The sequence below is a fragment of the Panthera tigris genome, chromosome B4 (assembly GCF_018350195.1).
Source record: "Panthera tigris isolate Pti1 chromosome B4, P.tigris_Pti1_mat1.1, whole genome shotgun sequence".
Lineage (NCBI taxonomy): Eukaryota > Metazoa > Chordata > Mammalia > Carnivora > Felidae > Panthera > Panthera tigris.
The window spans coordinates 26,071,778-26,099,338 of NC_056666.1; the positions used below are offsets into that span (position 1 = coordinate 26,071,778).

Below are 27,561 nucleotides of genomic sequence, written 5' to 3' on the forward strand. Positions count from 1 at the left end.
GTGTGTGTATCCTTTCTCTGGTTATTGTTACTACCGTTATTGAAACTCAGGGCATCTCTTTTGAAATAACTATCTGAACCGCTCTGCTTCCTTCTACCCAGACTTATGGTGGCATCATCATAAAATTTAGGTTGGATTGTGTTAACTTCTTTGTTTAAAATTTTCTAATAGTTTTCCATTATCCACAGGATAAAGTCCATACTTTTTAGTAAGATGATCATAGCAAGTACTTGATAGTCTGGTTGCCGCCTGTCTGACTGGCTTGATCTCCACCATTCCCCATATTTCATCTTTTGCAAACTTGTGCATTTCTTAGGGCATGTTATATTCTTTCATGTTTTGAGCCTTTGCTTAAAAGAAGGACATGTTTGTTCTTCCGTTCCATCCTGTTGAACTCAGTACTCTTTCTTTAAGAGCCAGCTCTAATGTCGTTGGGTTTTCAATGTCTCTCCCAGTCTCTGTGTTTCCCAAACATCAGGTGCTTTTATTTATTACAGCACTTACACATTTTAATTTTAGTTCCTTTAATTAAACTGTTTAGGGTTAGATGTTAATTGCATGTTGAACTTGTTTCACCTTCTGCCCTCTCCCTCCATGCTATAAGCACCATTCCTGACAAACTTTTTAAACATCATTAAAAATTAACTGTGTACCAGGTTTGGGGCCAAGTGTTTATCATACAATTTAGTTTATTCCTTAAAACATAATTATACGGGAAGGTGATGTATCTCTTAGCTAAGAAGAGCCTGAATGTTGCCACCTGGTGTTAGAGGCAGCTTCGCCATTGTTTCCATTAAAACTGTAGGTAATGAAAGACACAAATCTATATTAATTTGGAGTCCAGTAACTCAAAATTCCTGACAAATCATAGGTATTATAGGAAGAACCTTGATTACTTTGGAATTGACTATTGATAGAGGGAAAATCGTATCATCTTTGCAGGTACTCCTTGCCTCCGAATTGAAGACAATATTCTTATATGACTGTTTGGATCTTTTCGGATTGTTTAGCACTTAGTCTAAATTTGTGAACTGCTCATTAATTTGAAATATTTTTTTTTTTCCTCAATGGAGACATCCATGTTATTTAAGTTAAGCTTCCTATTGACTCTTCTCATCAATACAGTGATTTCCTTGTTTGGATTTGCCCTAACAAATAAATTTATATTGAGAGGTTGATGGTTCTGGTAAGATCAGACTCTTTGGACTCTTGGTAATAAGTGCTGATAGTATAGCTAAGCTCTATCTAGGGATATCAGTGGTAGGGTGCTGTATTAAGTAATACAAGAGCAAGGTCTTTGTTTTGTTTACCACTTCTCTGTCTCTAGTTGTTGACAAAATAATAGGCAGTCAGTAAATATTTGTTGTAGATGATACCTGAAAGAAGGGTAATGAGTGTGTTAAAAGTTGGGGAAACACCTGCAGTGGTCATGTTTTAAGAAATGTATTTGCAGAAATAAAGTATTCTCTATTTGTTGTGAATCTAATTAAAAGATACCAGCAATAGATTTAGATGCCAAAATGCCAGTGTGCCTTTTGAGAAAAAGAGCCCAAGATAAATTCAAATACTTGCTTGAGAAGCCAGAGTGTGGAGAATCTGAAGCTCCCGTTTTATAGGGAACAATCCTGGTGTTCAGTAGAGTGAAATAAGGTCGTGTATCTTTAGATCTGTATCTGTTGCTAGGGTAACATTTGAACATCTGCTGGCAAGATTACTCTCCTGAACAACCGTATAACAAAGTAACAGAGATAGTGATGTGCTTAAAAACCTAAAATTTGATTTTTATCGGTTGGTACCCCATTGACCATTCTAAATCGGTCCTAACTCTGCCCTCCCTTCTGGATTTGTGACATGACAAAATGAGCAAGAGACCTTTGCTTTGGCCAAATAACTGCCAGTCCAGAGGAGTTTAATGACCTTAATTATGAAGTTTCTTATTTAGTAATTTAGAGTTTTGATTTATTAGCATAGATAAACTTGAAAAGTAAAGCAAAATGGCCACAGAAGCAGATCTATTCAGTGATGTACAAGATAGCTTTTAGGAGATTAGCATATCTAACCATTTACTTGGTTCCACACTCTTAATCTAATGGGAGGGGAGATTAGTCCTTCATTAACATGAGGTGTGAGTTAGGCACTTGGAATACATTTCCCTTTTGTGTTTTGATGGTGTCTGTAGTCAGTGTGAAACCTGAATGAACCTGAAGACTTAAGTTGGTCGTTAACCAGCTGTAGTGGGCCACCTTCAGCCCTGAGTTGCTTTGCTTTATAATAATTTTTGGGATTAATAACTATTCATGAAAATTAATAAGACTGGCCATAGAGTTACTCAAATTTTGTTGAATAACTGAATACATTAGTGGAAGAATTTAGTCTGTTTTAATCAATAAGTTTAAAATGATGTTAGTCAACCTACGATGGCACTTTGAACAGTGGTGCAGGAGAAATGCAGTACCTGTGATGAAAGAATATTAGAAAATACAGTTTTAATTTGAGAGTAGGGGAGGACTTTTTAAATCAAGACCCAAAATGCATTTGCCTTTGAAAAAAATGTTGATAGATTTGAACACGTAAGACAAATGAGCAATGGATATGAACAGGCAATTATAGAAGAGGAATTTAAAATTGCCAGCCTTGGCTTACAGTTATAAAAAATTAACTTAATGGATCAGAGACCTTAAACCTAGGAGCTAAAACTATAAAACTCTCAGAAGAAAACAGGTGAAAATCTTTAGGACATTGGATTTGGTGGTGATTTCTTAATTATGATACAAAAAGCACAGGCAGCAAAATAAAATAAATTGAACTTCATCAAAATTAAAAACTTGTGCATCAGAGGACACTCTAGAGTGAAAAGACAATCCACAGAATGAGAGGAAGTAAATTGTAAATCATATGTCTGATACAGAATTAATGTCCAGAATATATGAAATCCTGTAACTGAACAATTAAATGAAACAACTTGGTTCAAATATGGGCAAAGGATTCGAAAAGACGTTTCTCCAAGGAAGATGTTCTAGTGGCTAGTCAGTAAGCTGAAAAGGCATTCAGCACGGTGAAATACATAGTTCACACCCATAGGATGACTACTATAAAAACAGCAATGAAAATAAGTGTTTTTGAGGATGTGGAAAAAATTAGACCCCATGTACATTTCCTGTAAGATTGCAAAATGATGCAGCTCCTTTGGGATACAGTGTTTCCTCAAAAAAACAAAACCTGGAATTACCATAGGATCAGACAATTCTGTGCTTAGGTACATAGCCAAGAGAAGTGAAAGGGAATCAAACAGGTATTAATACATGGACGTTGTTCTTACCAGTATTCTTTACAGTAGCCAAAAGGTGGAAACAGTCCAAGTGTCCATCAGCTGAAACAGGATAAACAAAATGTGTGACACATGCAGCGTTACCCTGAAAAAGGAAGGAATTTATGACACATGCTGCAACATGGATGAACCTTGAAGACCTTATGCTAAGTGAAATAAGCCAGACCCAAAAGGACAAATACTTGTGATTCCGCTTCTATGTGGTACTCAGAGTGAGCAAATTCAGAGACAGAAAGTAGAATAGTGACTTCCAGGGAGCAGGATGGTGAGGAATCCTTGTTTAATTGGTTACAGAATTTCTGTTTGGAGAGATGGAAAAGTTCTAGAGATGAATAGTGGTGATGTTTACATTGCACAACAATGTATATACTTAATGCCACTGAATTGTAAACCTAGAAATGGTTAAAGTGGTAAATTTTATATTGTATGTATTTTAACAGCATAAAAATTTTCAAGAGAAAGCTTTGTCAATACAAATTGGAGAGTAAAATGAGATTTTTCATCCTTAAGATTAGTGACAGTTAACAGTTGAATGTGGGGAAGCACAATCGGTGGGAATATATAAGTTGGTTATTGCAGGAGTCATTTTAATAAAATCTGTTAAAAGTTTTAAAATGTTTATCCTTTATATCTGTTAGCCTAAAGATTTTCTCAGTTGAATAAAAAAGCAAGTTGCAAAAATATATCCTAATATATTTCACATCAACACCATACTTAAGTACCTTAGTGGATGGATAGATGATTTAAAGTATTCATGAGTTATCAAAGTAAAAATAAATGAAAGTCACAGATTATATTGCTGTCAACAAGCTACTTTACAGTTTTGTTTTGTTTTCTTATTCTACTACGCTTGAATACTTTGTTTCCTTTGCAACTTCTCCATGTTGTAATTTTCAGTATCACACCACTACTACAAAATAGGACAAAACAGACTGCCCTTGTTGCATCGGTGGTTTGTACTTGTTTGCATGTCCTGGTGGAGTGGCATTACAGCAACTGTCCAGACATCATAGGAGATTAATGTTTAGAAATGCAATATAGTACCTTTTACTCTTTAAGTGCCGTATCTGTTTAGATCTTACTGTGTAGTTCAAAAAGGAATTACTTGGCATACCAGCAAAATGTAGGTCAGAAATAGATTTTGACTTTGGTTTATGCTCTTGGATATTTTGAATGGGTGCCTAGAATTAGAAGAGGTGAATGTTACTTTTAACCTTAACAACTCAGAGTGTAGTAACAGATTTCTGTGTGATTTGTATGTGCAGTTTAGTCTTTAGTAGGTTTCGCCCCCTACTGGTAAGCGTTGGAAATATAAATGAATAATTCATATTTACAGGCATAAAAGGAAAGAAAAAGGTTTTGTCAATGCTATATATACAGAAGTTAAAATCAGAGGATAACATACTTATTTTAAGGCTCATATTAAAGGGAATAATTGGTTAGAGATCTGTAAATCATAGAAATATCAGATGGGAAAGTGACTTAATTTAAGTTTAAAACAGCTTTGGGAAGAGACTAAAAAAAACGCTCAAAGGAACCTAGGTTGGTTTGAATGCTTGGGAAAGTTTGCTTTTAAAGGAATGAGACCAGGCTGATATTCTTTAAAACTGAAAGCCTATAGGAATGGCTTTGTAATGCAAAATAGTTTTTATTTATGTTTGATACACACTTGTAATGAGCATGTTATTAAGTATATCAGCCTTACTTCCTAACAGATTAGATTCCAGATTAAAAGGTCTCATAGAAATGTTAATTACAATTAAATACCTGAGGGTACCTGGCTGGCTCAGTTGGAAGAGCTTGCAATTCTTGATCTCAGGGTTGTAAGTTCAAGCCCTAAATGAGGTGTAGAGATTACTTAAATAAAACTTAAGAAAATTAAACGGCTATATAGAAAAAACTATATTTTGGAGGTTTTTAAAAATAGACCTACCCTATAACCCAGCAATAGCATTGCTAGGAATTTAGCCAAGGGATACAGGAGTACTGATGCATAGGGGCACTTGTACCCCAATGTTTATAGCAGCACTCTCAACAATAGCCAAATTATGGAAAGAGCCTAAATGTCCATCAACTGATGAATGGATAAAGAAATTGTGGTTTATATGCACAATGGAATACTACGTGGCAATGAGAAAGAATGAAATATGGCCTTTTGTAGCAACGTGGATGAAACTGGAGAGTGTGATGCTAAGTGAAATAAGCCATACAGAGAAAGACCGATACCATATGGTTTCACTCTTATGTGGATCCTGAGAAACTTAACAGAAACCCATGGGGGAGGGGAAGGAAAAAGAAAAAAAGAGGTTAGAGTGGGAGAGAGCCAAAGCATAAGAGACTGTTAAAAACTGAGAACTGAGGGTTGATGGGGGGTGGGAGGGAGGGGAGGGTGGGTGATGGGTATTGAGGAGGGCACCTTTTGGGATGAGCACTGGGTGTTGTATGGAAACCAATTTGACAATAAATTTCATATATTAATAGTGAAAAAAAAAAAACTAGATGACTGTTCCAAATATAATTTCTTATATTTTTTTAAAAAGGGGATTGAGTATAAGATATTTTTGAGAGACACAGAGAGAGTGCGCACGAGAGAGAGAGAATCCCAGGAGGGGCAGAGGGAGAGAGAGAGAGAAAGAGAAGTGGGGCTTGTGTTCCTTCTACCTGAAGGGGAACATGAGCTCACACCATGTGGGACTCAAACTCATGAACTGTGAGATCATGACCTGAACCGAAGTCCGATGCTTAACGACTGAGCCAGCCTGGTGCCCGAATGTAAGATTATTTAAAATAAGTTTAAAGAAGTTAAATTTATCTCTAAGACTGTATACTGTTAATCCCTGTTTTGAAAATAGCATAAAGTAAGCCGTTAATTGGCTGTTTGGAGACCTTAGGCTTTCCACCCCATTATCATAAGTTCTACACCTAGAGGTTAAGAGGGAGAGGGAGAGCACATGTATGTGGACCTGGGCCTTAATGACAGAATCAGGCACCCATTCAACAAACACTTGTTGATGCCACCTTGTTGCCAAGTCCTATTTTTGTACCAGGGCTACAGAAGTAAATACAACAAAATTCCTCTCTTGAAGGAGTTCAAGTTCTAGTAGGAGGGAAACATAAAGATAATAAACTATATAATAGAAGATGCTGAGTAATATGATAGATCTGTGTTAGGACAGTCAGAACTCAGAGGAAAGGTACCCAACTAATACCTTTTGTGATATTTAAAAAAAATTTTTTTTAATGTTTATTTTAGAGAGAGACAGAGCACGAGTGGGGGAGGAGCCGAGAGAGAGGGAGAGAGAGAGTCAGAAGCAGGCTCCAGGCTCTGAGCTGTTAGCACAGAGCCCGACGTGGGGCCCAAACTCACGAACCACAAGATCATGACCTGAGCTGAAGTCGGATGCTCAACCGACTGAGCCACCCAGGCGCCCCACCTTTTGTGATATTTTAATGATAAAACTAAGACTGCCTTTTGGGGTAGCATATTTATATTAATAAGCTCCATTATTTTCAGTTATACATGTAGATTGAGGCAACTAATATTTTAAATGTATAACGTAACATGCTTTGGAAGGGCGTTTGCATGGGTATGTGTCTTAGGGTGGAGCTATTATTTAAAATAGCATGGAAATATTTATATGAGGAATCTAAAAATATAAAACCAAGCTTATAGATACAGAGACCAGATTGGTGGTTGCCAGGGGGGAAATGAGTAAAGGAAGTCAAAAGGTATAAACTTCCAGTTATAAAATGGAAGCATGGGGACAATAATGTGTAGCATGGCAACTATAGTTATTAATACAGTTAATATTTGAAAGTTGCCAAGACAATCAATCTTGAAAGTTCTCATCACAAGAAAAATAATTTCGTAATTGATCATTTCACAATATATATGGATAAAGATTGTTGAACACCTGAAACTAATACAGTATTGTATGTCAATTATACTTCAATTAAAAAAAAACAATCGTGGGGCGCCTGGGTGGCGCAGTCGGTTAAGCGTCCGACTTCAGCCGGGTCACGATCTCGCGGTCCGTGAGTTCGAGCCCCGCGTCAGGCTCTGGGCTGATGGCTCGGAGCCTGGAGCCTGTTTCCGATTCTGTGTCTCCCTCTCTCTCTGCCCCTCCCCCGTTCATGCTCTGTCTCTCTCTGTCCCAAAAATAAATAAAAAACGTTGAAAAAAAAAAATTTAAAAAAAAAAAAAAAAAAAACAATCGTATACTGAAGACCTGCCTTGAAAAAAAAGATTTAGTTTCCCTGTCTTGCATCTTATCCTTAACTCTATTCACTCCTGTATGTTTGTGGTATGCTTTTTTAATTTTGTTTTGCTTTTGTTTCCTTTGGTTTTTAAAGTTAAAAGGAACCTCGGAAGTTCTCTAATCTATTTTTTCAAAATCAGCAAGGATGTCAGAATCACCCATAGAATTCTCACAAGTTCAACATATGCTTGGGCCTCCCCAGGTTTAGTAGGAGTGGAGTCCAAGTATCTAGGTTTTTGTTTTGTTTTGTTTTGTTTTAATTTTGTTTTCAGCTTTATAGATGATTCTGATCAGCATTTTGTTGAAAACTAATATTCAAAATCAAACCTTTTAATAGAAAAATCCTGGCCTTTCGATCGAGATGTTACTTGTTTAAGGGTCTCATAGGTATTTAGTAGTACCAGCTAGTTTTATACTGCTCATCAGTAATCTTCCACAAAACTTCAAAAGAAATTTATTCTTATGGTAAATAAACATTAAAACTAGGAGGTAAGGATATTTATGTTTTGTTACTTTATTTCTTTATAGTGATGTGTATTAGTTTTCTATCTTGGGAGTGTTTCCTTTTCTTGGATTAAAGGGTAACACTGAAAAGTTTTTAAGTTGTGTTGATTTTTTAAAGTCTGGATAGATTTAACAGCATCAAAATACAGTTGGAGACCGTTTTTACCTTCTTTAGTCATAATATCACTGTTCACGAGTTCGAGCCCCGCCTTAGGCTCTGTGCTGACAGCTCAGAGCCTGGAGCCTGCTTCGGATTCTGTGTCTGCCTCTCCTTGTGTCTCTCTCTCTTTCTCAAAAACAAATAAACATTAAAAACATTCTTTAAACATTAACCAGGAATGGCCCTAAGGGGGGGTGTACCTGGGTGGCTTAGTTGGTTTAAGATCCTACTCTAGATTTCAGCTCAGGTCATGATCTCAGGGTTGTGAGATCCTGCCCCTTGTTGGGCTCCCTAATGACCTGGAGTCTGCTTGGGATTCTCTCTCCCCTCTCTTTCTGTGCCTCCCACGCTCTCACATGTGCTTGTTCATGGGCCCTCTCTCTCAAACTTAAAAAAAAAAAAAAATTTGCCCCTCAGCAATATGTTGACTAAGCTGACCCTTGTGGAATATGATCTGGAGAAAACTGTTACTATAGTCTTTACCCCAGAAAATGTAATAACTGACAGCATGTTTTCACAGAGAAAACCTTACTTCATTCAAGTTTCTGTATATTTGTGAATCCAGAACAGCAGGGTTAGACATGATAAGCGGTCTGCTAGGCTTAATAATCCTCCTTTAGAATGTGTGCCTTACAAAAATTAAAATGTCTTATACTTTATGAATTGGTCGTAGTTGATCAGCATAGCCTTGAAATGTATTTATAGCAGCTATGAGGTCCATACTTGAGAGAGCTATTGCCCCTGGTTGTGTTTTACTATTACAGTGGTGGTGTAAAAAGGCTGATAGAGGAGTCCCTTTTCAGTAAGTTTGCTAGTAATTCCCAGCTTCTTTGGGGACATGAAGATTAAAGAATGTTTAGTTCTGAGAATTGGAAATGAGGATTTACAGTTACTACCAGTGTAATATTCCTGAAACTTTCATGCCTCGTAATAGTCTTAATTTGGGTTGTACAATGTATATATGAGCTTGAAAATCATCTTCAAGAAATGGGTGTGTATGGGAAACTAAAGATACTTAAGCAAATCTTCATATTTAGTCTTTAGGCCAGTATTGTAAGAGCGTGTATGAATATCTTGAATAGTTGAGTCTTAATGTTTTTTACCCAGGTGTCCTCTAACTCATTTTTTCGTCCATTAAAGTTACTGTATTAGTAAAATTCCATGATATGAAAATAGTTTATGTTCATCTTTCTGTTGGTAGACATTTAGTTTGTTTCTAGTTTTGTGCTAAAATGAAAACAAGCATAGTACTATTATAAATATTGTTGAATATTTCTCCCAATTTACATACATCAGTTTCTCTAAGGGTATTCTTCCTAAAGGGAATTACTGAGTCATCAGGTGTGTGCATCTCCACATTTCCTAGATAATGCCCAATCATTCTGCAGTGTGGGTACATCAATTTAGTGTCCATCAGAAATGTTCCTGTTACTCCTTTTCAACATTTGATATTGTCAGATTTTCAAATTTTTGTCAATCTGGTAAGCATAAAAGGATATCCTGTTGATTTGCATTTTCCTGAATATCAGTGAAGTTGATTACCCCGTGTTTTCTAAAGGCATTCAAGTTCCTTCTGTGAAATGTCTTTTTATTTCAGGTCTTCTGTTCATTTTTCTATCATGTGGTTTCTTTCTTGATTTCTAGGTAAAGTACTTCGGTTATCAATACTTTGAATGCAATTGGTTTGTTTTTTGTAATTTTCTGTATCTAGATCTCAAAGATACTTTCCTATTTTCCTTTACTAGTTCTAAAGACTTAAATATGTATACAGAAGCTTGATCTTCCTTAAATTGGTTTTAAATGTAAGTTTTTATACTGGCAAGACACATCTCACTAGCTATGTTCTTTTTCTTCACGAATTTTGTGGCTGTACCAGCCCTTGTCTTTTTTAAGTAAGTTAATAGAATCATCTTGTCAAATGCTGCTAAAAATGCTATTGGGGTTTTGATTGCAATTACGTTGAATCTATATACATAATTTGCATGGACTGCTTTCAAATGATGATAATTTTCCATGAATGTTTTTAAAAGTATGTAATCGTAAAACTCAATTGTTAAGTATAAAAGTTCAAAGTAGGGAGTCTCCTCATTCATCTGTCCTTCCCCTATTCTGGAGGTGCTCATCATGGTGCCAATCTTGATTTGTATTCAGGCCATTGTGTTTATTAGGAGGGTTGTTACTGTGGTCATAAACATTTTCATCTTAAATTAAGTTCAGGAGAATTACATTGTCCGTTTATCCCAATGGAAGCTTATTTAACGGTGTAGTTAATTCATAACTTTTTGAAACAGCATTACCAGTAAACAGAGCATGGTACTTTCAGAATCAGACATGAATGTGGTTGAATCACTGCTTTATACCAGGTGTTGTGATTTCAAGCAAGTTCCATAATCTCTCTTTTTTAGTTTTCTCACCTATGAAGTTGGGATATAAAAATGCCCTCCCTCATTATTCTAATCAGTCAAATATTTACTGAGCCCCCTCTGTGCTACCTTGGAAAGATTAAATGAGGTTACTTGAGTTAGGTGTTTGACGCAGGAAAGTTGTTTTTTTTGCTGTCGGTTCCAGTTTTCTCTATTCAAGTAACTTTTTTCAGCCTTGTTATCTCCTTTTTACCCAGAGTCTACGCCAGGAGACAAATCTGTATCACATTCTTGCACAACTCCTTCCACATCTTCTGCCTCTGGACTGAATCCCACGTCTGCACCTCCAACATCAGCTTCAGCAATCCCGGTTTCTCCTGTTCCACAGTCCCCAATACCTCCATTACTCCAGGACCCAAACCTTCTTAGACAGTTGCTTCCTGCTTTGCAAGCCACACTGCAACTTAATAATTCTAATGTGGACATATCCAAAATAAATGAAGGTAAATTTTCATAGTCAAAACTTTTTAAAAATTCATTTGCATTGGTCTTTGTTTCATTTTGAAATTCACATTTGAACTTCATTTGCTAGGATTTATATCCCCCATAATCCAAGGCCTTTGGTATTGTAATTGCATTAGCAATATTTGGATTTTTTCTGTATATTATTTAAGACTTGCTGTGTACCTGGTAGTTAGTGGAGATGAGCTGTTCTGTGTTTGCGTAATGTGTATGGTGAGTTGTTTTTTTTGTTTTTTTTTTTTTTTTTTTTAAGTAAAAACAGCATTTCCAAAAACTGATATGAAAATACTTGAATTCTAGAATTTCAAAAAAATTCTTGAATTCCAAAAAAACCTCTTGTATAGGAGTACATTATTTGAGATATTAAGCTAATTAATAAAAGTAGGAATTCAGGTAGTTCCTTATAATACTTGAAAAAAATTTTGAGGTGAGAAATAACATTTTTCTTGTTTTTCTAGTTAATTGCAGTATTCCAACTTTGCTTGTCAGCATGCTACTTATTTAGGTAGTCACCTCAAAGAAGTCTGAATAAAAATGGATGTAGTTTTAATTCACAAACCATTCAAACAGTCCTAAAGGCATTGCAAAATTTTCTGTTTAAAATAGTCAGTTTTGACTTGTGTCCATTGTTGTCCCAGAATATATTTAATAGTAGTGTTAAGTGGTTAATTTCTTCCTTTATCTTAAACATGTAGCTATTTCAGGCTAGTTGGTCAATAATCTTCTGTCTTTATTGTACTTTTCTGTATTTTGATTTTATTGTGTGATAGGTAACTGTGTTATTAGGGATTGTGGGGCTTTTCAACAGTTTGAAGAAATGATAGCGTAAAAAAATGCCAACAATAAAAAATCTTGTATGTCGAAAATACATGGTATTCCTAAATTACCTAGCTTTTTAATGTCTGCCTTTAAAAGATTGTTGGAGTATCAGTGCAGGATTTGAATGGTCAGCTTGTCTAATAAAGCATTTGCATGATATAGCTACCATTTATTTATCCAGTTAATTCCAAGTAACATACTGAGCACTTTAGCAGTGGATGAACAGTTTTCTGGTTATATAAGCAAATTCCCGGGAACATGCTTTACTGTTTTTATCAAGTCTTGGAGGAGTTTCTTTAACTGAACACCTAAATTTTAGTGTGAAGGAAACTACTGTTTTCCTTTGCTATAAACTGATTAAGTTTCTTTTCCTCTGTCTTGTCATTTCACATTTCTAGATCCATTTTATTACTCCTATCTTCTAGAGTTCTAAGTTTGAAACACTGTAGTTTTCTGTGGGTTCTTTTGAGTTTTCAAGTTACTACTAATGCCATAAATGCTTCTGTGTTTTTATTTTAATTTAAGGTATAATATGTTTTTAGTTCTTACAGCAGCTGTGACACAAGCCTCATTGCAGTCTATAATTCATAAGTTTCTTACTGCTGGACCATCCGCTTTCAACATAACTTCTTTGATTTCTCAAGCTGCTCAGCTCTCTACACAAGGTATTCATATTCTTAGGTATCACGAGAATTGCATATTAACTTGGAGGAGGGTTTCATAGCAAATTTTTCTTTAGTCTTTGAAGAAGTTAGCTATAATAATGATTTGGGTTTTTTTTAACACCAGTATATACAGTATTTTTACTTACTGATTCTTTTTGAGATGAGGCAAGCTTTGACATTTGTTTTGCAGTATTGCCATTAAACCTGTTATATATATTTAATTCAGAATTTAAGTTGCCAGTGAAATATTTTACTCCAAAGATAAATGTAAACTGATGCCCTCAATCTTTGTGAGACATTGAATGTATTTTAAGAGTTGACGTTTGGTTTCAGCTTTGATGGTAGATGGGTTTTGACCAGAGGATACAGAAATGCTCAAGTCTTGTCTTGAATCAGCCATTTCTCTTCTCTGTGGAGGTATTCAATGGAGAGGGACATACATAGGAAAAAAGAGAAGTGAAAGGGTCACTTTGACTTGTCCCCCGACCCCAGGTCAAAAAATTGATAAACTGAGCAGGAATACTTGTTCTGAAATTGAAATGTAATAGTGAAAAGACTTCTATTCCTCTGGTTAGCCTCATGAAGCAGGAGATACAGGGGGATAGCCAGGCTTACGTGTAGAATAAGAAAGAGGAAATAAGGATGGTGAGGGTGGCTTCCCATGTAAGAACAGGTTCAGGCTTACCTTCTTGCTCCAGCCTAAGAAAGGGGTTAGGGGAGGCACACATTAGGTGTGCCTGTCTAATCCGCGGCTAATGTAGTCCATGTGGCCCCAGTGAGTACTTCAGGTTCTTGACTTTCTCGGGTAAGTGTTAAGTGTTCTCTTTGGGGGGCAGGGGGCCTGTGAAGAGATGGAAAGACCTCTTCACATACATTGCAGAGGTTTTGGTTTCTTTGAAATTAATTGCTTCACTTTTTTACAGCCCAGCCATCTAATCAGTCTCCAATGTCTTTAACTTCTGATGCATCGTCCCCAAGATCGTATGTGTCTCCAAGAATAAGCACACCTCAAACTAACACAGTCCCTATCAAACCTTTGATTAGTACTCCTCCTGTTTCATCACAGCCAAAGGTATGTCGCTTTTGAGGGAAATTTGGAAAAGAAACCACTCACTTTTGGAAAAACCAACTTAATGTTTTAGAATCTGTAGTGTCGAAAAAGCTCTCTTTGAGAACGTAGGCAGTGGTGGAATGAATGAGGGGTGAGAATAGATGCAGGTTAGACTTGGTAAACTGAGGGCTAGATTAGGGAATTTCATCTGTGCTTCCTCTTTACACACTGATTCTGTTCTCTTACTCGCTTTGGGATTTCTGACCTGGAGAGTGGGATAAAGAAGGATATGCTAATTGTCTTAATGTTTGTAGAATTGTTTAACTCTAAAAGGTAGGAGAGAACATGTTTTCCAGTGGCTCCTCCTACCCCATACTTTTATTTCAGAGATGAGTCTGTTTCTGTGCTAATGCCTTTAACGTATATATTTAACGTCACATGAGAATCAACGACTGTTTGGTTCATTTAATAGATAAGAAAACTAAGCCTTCAGTTAAATCTAGTTTTTTTGTGATGGACTCAGAATTTGAGACCTAGGTCTTTCTGAACACAGAACCCATTTTACTAAGCTATACTGCCTGTGTTTGTCCAGGAGAAATTTTCTCTAGATGGCTCCTCAGGGCACAGTTAGAAAGTTGCTGGTCTGTTCCTTTTGGAATATATTTAACAACAACAGTGCTGCACCCCAATTTTGTACTACATCATTTGAGTCTTGCCTACAGATTCATAAGTAAATCCCAGTCCATGCTCATTCTTGGCTTTGTAGTCCTACTACCAGCAACACATTAAGAGATTTGGAAGTTGGTATGTACAAATTGCATTTGTTTTTTCTTAATGGTAAATTTAGGAAATTCTTTTTAGTTGTTGTAAAAAGCGGGCTGTTTTCAGTCCTTGATGCCAAGGAATTTTTTACTGAAATAAAATCATAAGCAGAAGCCTAAAAATAAAAGTGCCTTGATCCATAACTTGAAATTGATGGTAGGCCAGCTTAGGTCTTCCTGTTGGCTTATCCCTTCCTTTTTCAGTCCTTTATGCATGTTTTAAGGTCAATCTGGATTGAGTTTTTAAAATTCTGACTTAAACTTGTTAGTTTATTGTGCAGTTTCTTATTGTTTGCCTGTATTTTCATGGGAGAATTGTGAGTTTCAGCTAAAGAGACCTTATTCTTAGGCCTTATCCTTAGAGCTTAAAACTTAACTTCAGGGTGGTGTCTTAAGAGTATAATAAATGATGACTGAAAGGGAAGTGGTAGTGTTAGTTTTATAGTCAGTTATAAAATTAGCATTTCAAATCCCTTAAGCATATGGCTATCAATTTTTTGCATTCAAAAACTTTTTCGGGGTGCCTGGGTGGCTCAGTTGGTTAAGCGGTCGACTTCAGCTCGGGTCATGATCTCCGGTTCGTGAGTTCAGATTCTGTGTGTCCCTTTCTCTCTGACCCTCCCCCACGCGCGCGCGCTCTCTCTCTCTCTCTCTCTTTTTCTCTCTCTCTTTCCCTCTCTCTTTCCCTCTCTCTCTTTCCCTCTCTCTTTCCCTCTCTCTCTCTCTCAAAAATAAACATTAAAACAAAATTTAAAAAAAAACTTTTTCAAGTTTGTTTTTTTTTTTAAGTGGACATTGGGTATTCTATAGATCTTCTAAAAATGGTCTTTATAAAAGGACATGTTCTTTTACATTCAGAAGTTTGCCAGGCTATCCACAGATTTGTTTTGGAGAAAATGAATCAAAAAAAGAAAAGAAAAAAATAACTGCTATCGGAGGATGTGACTTAATCACAAATGGCTGTTGTTGCCTTTGCGCCTTAATTTGGGGCTTATGTTTAAAACTACTTCTTTTCCCTCTCAGTGGCATCTGAACCTGCATAGTATATATATCGCCACTGACAATTATGGACCTCTTCTTGTTCCACCTCTACAGGGTAACATCTCTTTGAAGACCACTCCAGTTGAATTTTGCATGGGCCATACCTATACCAATATATAGGCCAAACTATACATTTTCTGCACATGTTGAAATTTGAGCCAGCTGTATTTTATGTGATGTGTTAACATTAATTTTTCTTGATCTATAAGTAACAGTAAATCAGAAAAGCTATTTTAGCATATTGGAAAGAAAACTTTCCACAACAGTAGGCACAACATTAGGAGAACTAGTTTCTTAGACTATTGTGCTAAGAAAGTAGTCTTTTTTTAAATAATTTTTTTAAATGTTTATTTATTTTTGAGAGAGAGGAGGGGGAAGGAGCAGAGAGAGAGAGAGCGGGGGAGACAGAATGCAAAGGAGGCTCCAGGCTCCGAGCTGTCAGCACAGAGCCCGATGCGGGACTCGAACTGACGAACCGCAAGATCATGACCTGAGCCGAAGTTGGACACTAAACCAAATGAACCCCCAGGCACCCAGAAAGTAGTCTTTAACGGCCTTGGGCTGTTTTATGAAGAAATTAGATCCTAGTCTCAGAACTTGACTGTCTTCTAACTACATGAACTTGGGGAACTTACTTGAGTTCACTTCTTTAAATCTCTAGATTTTTCACAGTTTAAGATTTTTCAACCAGATTTGGAGGGGTGTGTGGATTTGGGGGCCTTAAATTACCATGATTTATACTATTAAATATGTCTGTATCGCTAATACTAATTTTATTATGAAACAGAATTAGGACAGTTTGTGTTATCTTAAACAAATTACTAAAGAATAGAAATAATAGGTACTTTTCGTTGATAGTACTTTTGCTTTTATTTAGTTTCCATGGTATTTGTCTTATGTGATAGAAGGATATCTCACCAGATTTTGACATTTCAGGTTAGTACTCCAGTAGTTAAGCAAGGACCGGTTTCACAATCGGCCACACAGCAGCCTGTAACTGCTGACAAGCAGCAAGGTCATGAACCTGTCTCTCCTCGAAGTCTTCAGCGCTCAAAGTAAGTTGATAGGTGTTGAAACATTTTTTCCTTAATATTGCATGCTGCACTGTTTGAATATTATAAATATATATGTGTAATAGAACTTGATCTTGGAAGAATCCATGGATAGCCTTTGTTTTGTGCATTATAAGATTTATAAAGGGAAATCTTATTACAACTAGGTGATTTATCTCTAGTATTGAAGCTGGGTTATTCTTGAAGAAAGTGATTCCTTTCTTTAGAATTTTACTTAGTGGAATATGATGGGATTAACAATATGTGATACTTGTATAAAGAGGGCACATGAGTGTATAATACTTTACTTGTTGGAAATGACATCATTTTTAACCTCATAGCAGTTTTAGATTTTGAGTGTATTGACGAAGCCAAAAATGTTACATCTAAGACTCGGGCCAGTATTTATTTCCCAACTGGTCTGTGTCAGGTTTTCCTGATAGCTTTAACTCTGACCCCTATGTGGATTGCTTGTCAGATAGGGCTGTGTTGTGTTGTCACTTTCTTTGTTAATTAACAAATACAACTTTAAATGATTTTCATTTGATTGATTTTCCTATTTTTATTTCTTGCTATGAGGTGGCAAAATAATTCAACTGTTGTTTTTATTGTTGTTTTCTAAACAAGCATTTCAGAACTTATACATCCAAATGAGAGTTGTTCCCTTCAAAATAATCACCTTGGGAAGCTGTCTTCTTACTCCAGCAATGTTGCCATTGCTCAGAACATTTTTGGGAAACTCTTCTTTTAAATTGTCTTTAGAGGCGGCAGTATTATTTTAAATATCCTCAGTGATGAAAACTCTTCATCCTTTGGGAGATTTAGTTTTTGGAAATAACTGAAATTCATTCAGAGCCAAGTCTGGTGAAGCAGGTAGGAAATCAACTTGGGTGATTAAATTTTTGGTTCTCACCACCATATCCCCAAACCCTAGCCCAAACCATACAGTTTTAAAAGAAGATAACCAATCTCAGAGTGTTACTTTTTTGGTCTTATTTTGCCACTAAACTCCTTCATTGCTCTCCAATAAAATGCCTGTATTTTGCTTCACATTATCTACCCTCTGATTGAGTATTTCGTTCTGATGTTAAACAAAGGCAATAGATTTTTTCCCCTCCATTATCTACATGTATGTAAAATAGAATATTCAGTTCCTTGTATCTACAACGGTTAAAACTGGACCGTTTCTAACATTCTTATTAGTGTCTCTGGTATACGAAATCAACAGTTTCTGTTGTCAAATTTAGAGAGCAGTGGTAGTTTAAATTTAACTGACATTAGTGTTAAAAGGGCTCTTTTTTCCCCCTAAAGTGTGGAGAGGAATACACGATATAAATACAGTTTGGATTTTAAATTCTATTTATTTGATGTTCAAATAACAAATTTTTCTTAGGAATTTGGATATCTGTAAATTAGTAGAAGGTATTGACACTTTCTAGGATACCTACTTTTTTAAACATACTACACATTCAACTTTGTTTTCTCTTCCAGTAGCCAGAGAAGTCCATCACCTGGTCCAAATCATACTTCTAGTAGTAATGCATCAAATGCAACAGTTGTACCACAGAATTCATCTGCTCGACCTACATGTTCATTAACACCTACGCTAGCAGCACACTTCAATGAAAATCTCATAAAACATGTTCAAGGATGGCCTGCAGATCATGCAGAGAAGCAGGTATGTTGCATGATTCACAGAAGATGTTTTACCTTTGGGTGAGTGACGAAAATACAACTTCTCCTTTTAGAAAATCTAATCCAAATCACTGAATTTAAGCTACATTTTAAAATAACTGATTTCTAATTAGATTGTCTGTAGTCATTTTATAAAATATTTGATAAATAACTATAGGGTATTTATGAGGTGACTTTTTATCCTATTAAAATAATTACTGTTACAGCTACCGTTATCAGATACTCAGCAGTTAGCACCTGTGCTGAGTCCTTTATTTTCTCCACTTCTCAAAACTGTTAACCGGTACAGGTAAGGAGTTTTCCCATTTTACCAATGAGTCCCTTACGACCAAATAAATTCTATATCAAGGTCACCCAGTTAAATCATGATGGAGCTCACATCAAAGCCATGGTGTTTTTTCCACTCAGCTGGCCACTCTGATATTTAGAACCCGTTCATGTAGCTAGTCTTCCGTCGTTCTCTCCACTAGACTAGCAACTAGAAGTGAGGCAACAGTTTTGCTTTGTAGTGAGGGACCTTTGGACAGTGCAGGTAACTGCCACTGGCTTCTCCCTTTGAGCAGATCACTGACTGTCTGAAATTTTCTCTCAGTTCAGAGAGATAATGTTGTGTGTCTTATGACACAAGAAAACAGTGAGGCCCTTTTATCAGTGTTACACCTGAACTTTACTCGAGCTGACTCAGCATCTTTTTATTAACCACAAATCACGAGATCTATCCTAGTGCTGTGCATTACTGAAATTGGAAATACTGTTTTCTCAAGCAGTTGAAGGGGAAATCTTTGAAAAGTACTTTCCACCATTAGCGATGGGTTTTCTTTTTTTTAATTTAATTTAATTCAATTCAATTTTATTTTTATTACTATTTTTTAAATGTTTATTTTCAAGAGAGAGAGCACAAGTGGGGGAGGGGCAGAGAGAGAGAGGTGTGGATTTAAAGGAAAAGAATTAGGGGCGGCTGGGTAGCTCAGTCAGTTAAGCGTTCCACTCTTGATTTTGGCTCAGGTCATGATCTCCTGGTTTTGTGAGATCGAGGCCTGTGGCAGCACGACATGGAGAGCCTGCTTGGGATTCTCTCTGCCCGTGCCCTGCTTGCACACGCACCCTTTCTCTCTCAATAAGTAAGATAAACTTTTAAAAAAATAAAAGGATTAGTTTGTAATCTTGGTTTAAAGTTCTACTCAGCAGTTTGATGTTTTTTTGGTATGTGATTGTGACATATTTTCCACGATTTGTATTTCTTTAACTATAGGCATCAAGATTGCGAGAAGAAGCCCATAATATGGGAAGTGTTCACATGTCAGAAATTTGTACTGAATTAAAAAATTTAAGATCTTTAGTCCGAGTATGTGAAATTCAAGCAACTTTGCGAGAGCAAAGGTAAGTTTTTCACTGAAATCCATTTTTGTGTGAGCGTTGTATATCTTCACGTGAAGAATATAAACCACATCTCACTTCTGAAATTTAAAGTTCCTTCTGCTATATCATGTTCCATAATACTGTAACTGCATTTTTATAGTTTAATAGTATTCCTGGTGAATGGTAATGGCATCTAGATTTTAATTCTCTAACCCATGGTAAATGCTGTGATAGACTTCTTTTCCCCTTATGTTAGGACTCTGTAAGGTACAGTAAGTTTTAAAAAAATAAAATGTTTGTGTGCCTGGGTGGCTCAGTTGGCTAAGCCAACTCTTGATTTCGGCTCAGGTCATGATCCCCATGGTTGTGAGATGAAGCTTCACAGTGGGGCTCCCCATTGAGCATGGACCTCGCTTAAGATTCTCCCTCTCCTCTTTCTGTTCCTCCCCGACTTGTGCTTGCACGCTTTTTCTCTTTCTCAAAAAAGAAAAAAGAAGTGAAATGTTGCAACACTGCATGTTAAGTATACAGGAATTTTTAAAAAATAAAAATATTTTTTAAAAGTGAAATGTTGGCAGCAGCTGATTACCAAGGGTCTCTTCTTTAATTGAGCGTGGGATTCTGAGGATGCTTGTTTCAGCTGAAATTTCAAATCATTATTTACATGGTGTTCGGATCATCTGCGGATCCCTTGGGAATTACAGTAAGACTATAGTTGTCCCAACAAGTATATCTATTTTCTGAATTGTTTTCACTTAAACTCTTCCTGTCTCCTATTTCTTAATCTAGTATCATACTCCAGTAAGGATACCTACATCCCAATAAATAGTATAGATATTTTTTAAATGCCGATTACAGAATGAAGGACAAACTTTTAATGGCTTCACATCCTGTCTGTGTAAGTCACTGGTTTATAGGTAGAGTTACTCTTAACATGAAACCACAGATATTTAGTAAACACTAAATTGGAGTTTATCCTCAACTTGGAAAAGTAACGCATCTTGCAGTCACTAAAGCATCTGGAGGTACATTTTGAATATCACTTGACAGTTGTGTACTCTAGGGTTGCTCTGAAAGTACTTCTAATAGACACAAAGCTTGACTTCATTTTGGCTTGGTAAGATAGACGGTTTGACTTGCAGGAACTTGCAGCCTCAACCGTTGACACAAGTGTACACGGGTAAATACCAGCCCGTCCCTCTTGTGATCATGCCTAGTCCACTGCTACGGGCGGTAAATGGCCCACTTCACAGAAGAGAGGGCCAGAAGGGGGACAGTTTCACGAAGCTCCTGGAAATCTAGTTGCCCATGGAGTTGATGTTTTACTAACATTTATTTTAAATATTATGTGTCACTTGGACTGTGACGTGGCTCCGTTTTTAAGGGTCTGTATTTATGTTGGGAATTGTTCTTCAAAACGATTAGCCTCCTGCACCTAGTTAATTGTAGGCTTACTGGATTGTGGCCCAGAAGTCATGCAGTCTAGGTTTATCTCCTATTTAATCTCCGCTGCCTCTTGTGTGTGGGTCTCTGATGATACAGTAAACAAAGTACATTTTATAAGTCGGTCTTGATATCGGGGCACCTGGCTGGCTCAGTCAGTTAAGCACCCGACTCTTGGTTTCCGCTCAGGTCGTGATCTCCTGGTTCGTGAGTACAAGCCCCGCATCAGGCTCTGTGCTGACAGTGCAGAGCCTGCTTGGGATTCTCCCTTTCTGCCCACCCCCCACTTGTGCACACACGCTCGCACTCTCGCTCTCAAAATAAACTTAAAAAAATTTTTTGTTAATCTTTATATTCAAATTAATTGGAATTTTTAGGATGCTAGGAACATTCTAACTTTTGTCATCATAATACTTTAATACGTATCATATACTCACTGGTCATTTTGTGTTAACAAACCCATATTTAATTACTTAGTCTGAACTGCGGTTACTCATTTTATCTTTTTTTAAGATAATATCTGTAGTTAAAAATGTGGTTTTTGGTAACATTTGTATGAATTACATGAGTTCTAATGCCTTCTTTTATTTTTCAGGATACTATTTTTGAGACAACAAATTAAGGAACTCGAAAAGCTAAAAAATCAGAATTCCTTCATGGTGTGAAGATGTGAATAATTGCACATGGTTTTGCGTACAGGAACTGTAAATCTCTATTGCCCGATCTTAACATTTTTGAGCTGCATTTAAGTAGACTTTGGACCGTTAAGCTGGGCAAAGGAAATGACAAGGGGATGGGGTCTGTGAGAGTCAATTCAGGGGAAAGATACAAGATTGATTTGTAAAACCCTTGAAATGTAGATTTCTTGTAGATGTATTCTTCACGTTGTAAATATGTTTTGTAGAGTGAAGCCATGGGAAGCCATGTGTAACAGAGCTTAGACATCCAAAACTAATCAATGCTGAGGTGGCTAAATACCTAGCCTTTTACATGTAAACCTGTCTGCAAAATTAGCTTTTTTAAAAAAAATTTTGGGGGGTTAATTTATCATTCAGAAATCTTGCATTTTCAAAAATTCAGTGCAAGCGCCAGGCGATCTGTGTCTAAGGATACGATTTTGAACCATATGGGCAGTGTACAAAATATCATGAAACAACTGTTTCCACACTTGCACCTGATCAAGAGCAGTGCTTCTCCATTTGTTTTGCAGAGAAATGTTTTTCATTTCCTCAGTGTGTTCCATTTCCCTCTGAAATCCTCGATCTGATTTTATCCATTTTTTTTTAAGGCTCCTCTTTTTCTCCTTTCTTAAGGCACTGTTGCTATGGCACTTTTCTATAACCTTTTCATTCCCGTGTACAGTAGCTTAAAATTGCAGTGATTGAGCATAACCCACTTGTTTGTATAAATTATTGAAATCCATTTGCACCCTGTAAGAATGGACTTAAAAGTACTGCTGGGCATGTGTGCTGAAAGTACATTGATTGCTCAACTAGAAAGAAATGGCCCAATGAACATGGTTGTGGGAGGGGAAAGAGGAAACAGAGCTAGTCAGATGTGAATTGTATCTGTTGTAATAAACATGTTAAAACAAACAAAAATTGTTACTTTTCTTTTCCTTCGGTCAATGCATATTAGAAATTGAACTACCTGGGGATTCTTTATCAAAACTATTCTTGTTGAATATTTATACTTAATTGAAATAATTCCTTAAGGGAGGTTTTGTTTAAAGCATATTAACAGGAAATTGTGTATAAGATATTTAATGAACTAAGAAATTCAACAAGAATGATTAAGTCACTTCCCAAGTGGTTGTCATTTGTTATAAACCCTGGTTTAACCTGTCTTGCTATTATGACATTTCATTTTGAAGGATGTTTGTGTTGTAGCTAACTGTTCAAGTCTGGTGCTGACTGCTGTTCTTAGCCATCACAAAACGCTAAATTTGTGTCATTGGAGCTTCCTTCTGTTACCTGGAAATGGTGGGAAAGCTCAGCTTTGTATATTGTTTCCTAAAGTATATTAAAATAAAAAAAGAAACTATTGCTACTATAAAATTACCTTGGCTTTTTTTTTTTTTTTTCTTTTCTAAAATATTGGTCACATGGCCTTAGCATGACACTGCCAGTATTCTATCAAATCACAAGGGTTTCTTTGTGCAGAAAATTTAATTTCAATTTCAAAAATCTTAACCGATTTAGAGACTTTTTTCCTATTAAGGCAGATGTATTTATGTGCTTTCAGAACTGCCAGCACCAAGGGCTTATTTTGTGATGTTAGACATGTTGTTGCATTCTGGGATACGAAAATTCCAAAATTGCTCTTGTGCTTCAAGCATATTTAAAGTATAGAAGATAATGCTCAAACCTTGCAGTAAACTTTAAAAAAGTAAACTGTAAGTGATAGTATGGATGATACTTTCGAAAATACATAAATGTTCCAGTGTAATTAAGAGGAATCACAATCTTCTACTGGAAACTGATTTTTTCTTTGTTGTTGTTGTAACTTGAGCTTCCTTTTAAAAATGTAAGAAAAGACGACTGTCAAATTATATCCTCATGGAATGTTCATACCTGTAAGATTGTTAACATTTGCTGGGCTTGATTAGTGCATGTAAATGAAACTCCAAAGGGCAATGTTAAGCGAGAACTCTTAACTGATGGAGTCCTGTATCTTTCCTGGAAAGAAGTGAGCAGTTTGTGATGTAGTAGGCAAATGTTTCCTGGTCAGATGGCAACTTGACTTGTGGTTTAAGGTAAATTGGAATTTTATTTGCTAATAGTTTATGGATCTATGTCACCTTATTCATTTGCTTTGAAAAAATGTTTACATCCCTAAATGAATTGCTTATATATATATATATATATATATATATATATATATATATGAGAAGATGCCTAATATGAAATTTCCTGGTGAATTTTTAAACAATTAAAATTTTTGTGGAAATATTTTTACAATATTTGATTCACTTATTATTCTGTAGTAAATTATCTCAATCATTGCGTTTAATACATTGTGTCCAGCTACAAACCTTCTTGAGATAACCAGGGAGTATTTCTTAAGATAGGCATGATACCCAAGAATATTCTTCATACAGTCGGCCTGTTGCCATGGCTTGGAACACGTATCTCATTTTGATGGGCACCTTGGCTCAGATAATTTGAAAATAGGAATGCAAAGAGTCCCTAGGAAACCTCAGGGTTTTTATTTTAAAAGGACATTAGCAGTCTTCTATTCAAACCTTAAAAACTGGTGTCGTCATAAAACGTATTTTGTGAAGGTGAGTCTGTTAGGAAGTCTTTACCCTGAAGAACCAGATTTCCTACTTTTACATTGTTTTCTGTTTAACTAGTTTGACTAATTTTTCATTTTAAACCTTGGACTATGACTCCAGATTTTAAGCACACTGAAAACTCCATTCTTCAGCTCTTTTTAAAGACCTGATGCTTCTTTTAATAACCCAAACGAATGGTTTTATCTTCTCAATTTTATATACATTTCACACTTCTGAAACCTTGGAAAGGAGGTGCTTAAAACTTTGCAAAGTGAATTGTTATCCCATTTCCAACAATCTATTGTTTAAACATAACTAGCTTTAAGGGATTATTTCAAAGGGGGGGGGGCACAAAGTAATTTATTCTGCAAACCGGAACTATTGTAGTTGAGGACTTAAAGCTACTGTATTTAGATGTGGGTTTTGAATATACGGATTTCTTTTCAATACCTGTATATATGGCTATATTCTTGTATTTGTACTGAAGTGTACAAAATGACACTCAAAGTAATAAATATGTTTTGACTATATTGTGCAGTTATTTCAGAACAGTCTTTTGAAAGTCTTAGTCTTAGAATGCATAATTTGCATTTGAGTAAGAAAATACCAAATTACTGCAAAAGTTTTACTACGATTCAGTAGTTTCCATATAATTTAATTGCACTATTGTGATGAAAAATTTAGCTTAATCTTTTGAGGTCTTGAGATCCTCTTCTAATTTGCTGTAACCCTTTTTTCCTGACCTCTGAGTTTTGGGAGTGCCCTGAAAGTACAGTCTGCCTAGGTGATGTCATCTTGGCCCTTGGCTCTGAGAATCCCAATCTTCGGTCAGTTTCATCCACATTAACCTCCAGTCTTGAACCCTTCAGCTCCAAACAGCAGTCAGTGTAGATACTTGCCTCAACATGGCAAATTCTCAAAAAAAAAAAACAAAAGCCTTGTGCCTCAGACTTCACTCCCTAGTGTCCCCATTTTCAGTAATTGATCCCGTCATTCCCCATTGCTTGAGACCCAAACGGACGAAGCATCCTTTGTCTAGCACCCTGTATTTAATCCATCAAACCTGGTTTCCAAAATATATTTTGGGTCTGAGCGCTCATTACCTCCATGTTTACAACTCTATTCCAATCCACGATCATCTATGAACCAACCAGACTGCTGGCATGATCGCCTACTCCGCTTACCACCACCACCACACGTACCCAGTCTGTTCTCTATGCCAGAGAGAAATGAGAAGCATGTATCATTCTGGTCGATGACTTCACATACAACAAAGTCCAAACCTCTCCCTGTAGCTTGTGCTCAAGGCCCTGAATACCCACTAGATTCTCCCTCTCCCTGCAGTCTCACCTCAGGGTTTTTAAAATACCTGGCTGGAAAGCTCTGTTCTTGGAGACTTGTACAGCTTGCCGCCCATTCAGTCTCTTCTCGAAGGATACACAGAAGCCTGTTCTGACCTCCCATCTAAAAGAACACCGTCACTGTTCATTTTCTTCGAGAGAACAGTGTCTGATACATAGGAAGTACCCCAGAAATACTTGTTGAAAGGGATTAAGAAAAAGGGCTGTGGAAAAAATCAACTTACAATTTGTAAAGAAACTTTTTCTTCAAGGGTTTTGATTTTGGTCCTTACACCTTGGGAGATAGGCATGAAACAGCAACTAGCTTTTTTCATTTCTCTTTCTTCATTTCTTTTCTTCTTCCCTACCTTCCTTTCTTTCCTTTACTGCAACTTACTATTGGTTACCAAAACCTAAGTCCGTACCTGTTTTTATTGTGAAATGTGGTCTCTAGACGTTTAATCAATGGAACCAGTAATCATTAGAGGCCCCTCAAGGTAGGGATGCTTTCACAGGCCTGTTTGGTTCGGATGACGCCTTTACATCCAAGGAATCCGTTCCGACTTTTTAGGACAAGGGTGTAGGCAGAAAACACTTGACCACACACTAAGGTGTGTCACAGAACATCTGTACCACGTGTATATATCCTACAGGAAAATGGCTGGGGTGTGGGAATGGCCTGCCTTTATGACAGGTGGGAAGATTTAAGATTGACAGGCCCTTGACACCATTGTATGCACTTTATAAACAGGATCTTTTTCCTTTTTTAAGGTGGGTACCATCGCTTAGTTTGATCATCCTGTGTGGCTGTGTTAGCATCACAATACGTTTCCTTATCCCTTTTAGGTAGTTACAGGATTATTACCTTGGATGTGAAAGGCAGAATGCAAGGACAAAATCGGGTCTTTTGTGTTTTGCCTACCTCCCAAACCTAGAAAGGTCAGCACATAGTGGCTGCTCAGAATTTTTGTATGAATCAGTGAGTGAAATACACATTTTAAATATTTTCTCTGTTAAGTTTGCTCAAACTTGTATTTAATTTTTAGGCATAATGTTTTCAAAAATATTTTTTAAATTAAAAGTTTGTTACTAGAGGGGGCTCCTAGGTGGCTCAGTCGGTTGAGCGCCGAACCCTTGATTTCAGCTCAGGTCGTGATCTCACGGTTCATGAACTCAAGCCCCACATCAGGCTCTGCACTAACAATGCGGAGCCTGCTTGCGATTCTCTCTGCCCTTCCCCCACTCACACTTTCTCTCTCTCTCTCTCTCTCTCTCTCTCAAAAATACATAAACTTAAAAAAACTATTAGGGGAGCCTGCCTGGCTCAGTCAGTGGAGCATGTGATTCTTGATCTTGGGGGTAAATTCAAGCCCCATGTTGGTTGTAGAGATTAGTTAAAAATAAAGTCTTGAAATTATTGACTAGAGCTTTGAATAGAGTCACTCTGAAGCTTCGACAAGCCTCTTGCCTAATGTTTTTTTCATTGATGCCTTGAATATCATCTTAATAACTAAAACTGTTAAAATGATAAAATTTTACCATGGTTGGACATGAGCTCTAATTTTTAAGACACCAGTGCAGTCTCAGGCTACATCTCTCTATGCCAGTTTCAGAAGCCCAAAACTTCCAAAGATAGCATGTAAAAACACTGACAATGGAATTGGAGGATAAGATAGCTGATGAAATTTCACCCAACGCTTAACAAAAGTATTTAAAGAGGCAAAATATTTCTCCACAAACATCAAAACAATGAAAGAAACAAAACTTCTATGATCTTTGAAAGGTGATGGAGAGAACGGAAAATAGAAAATTTTGGTATAATTTACCACGTTAAATGATCCCCAAATTAGTGAGGGTTCAGT

The 27,561-nt window shown here is 36.6% G+C and overlaps 1 protein-coding gene across 11 annotated transcripts in view; it reads left to right on the plus strand.

The window, feature by feature from the left end:
- WAC (WW domain containing adaptor with coiled-coil) overlaps positions 1-24,889 on the plus strand; it is an 87,633-nt gene extending 62,744 nt beyond the window's left edge. For 7 of the 11 annotated variants that reach the window (XM_042991311.1, XM_042991305.1, XM_042991306.1 and 4 more), the window contains exons 8-14: positions 10,848-11,117; positions 12,498-12,620; positions 13,544-13,692; positions 16,470-16,588; positions 18,077-18,263; positions 19,533-19,660; positions 21,678-24,889. In XM_042991311.1, the coding sequence (XP_042847245.1) occupies positions 10,848-11,117; positions 12,498-12,620; positions 13,544-13,692; positions 16,470-16,588; positions 18,077-18,263; positions 19,533-19,660; positions 21,678-21,747 (1,046 nt within the window). In that variant the 3' untranslated portion in view covers positions 21,748-24,889. The remainder of the gene's footprint in view (positions 1-10,847; positions 11,118-12,497; positions 12,621-13,543; positions 13,693-16,469; positions 16,589-18,076; positions 18,264-19,532; positions 19,661-21,677) is intronic. The other 4 variants (XM_042991302.1, XM_042991307.1, XM_042991304.1 and 1 more) reach the window with 1 other exon arrangement.
- The last annotated feature ends 2,672 nt before the right edge of the window (positions 24,890-27,561 follow it).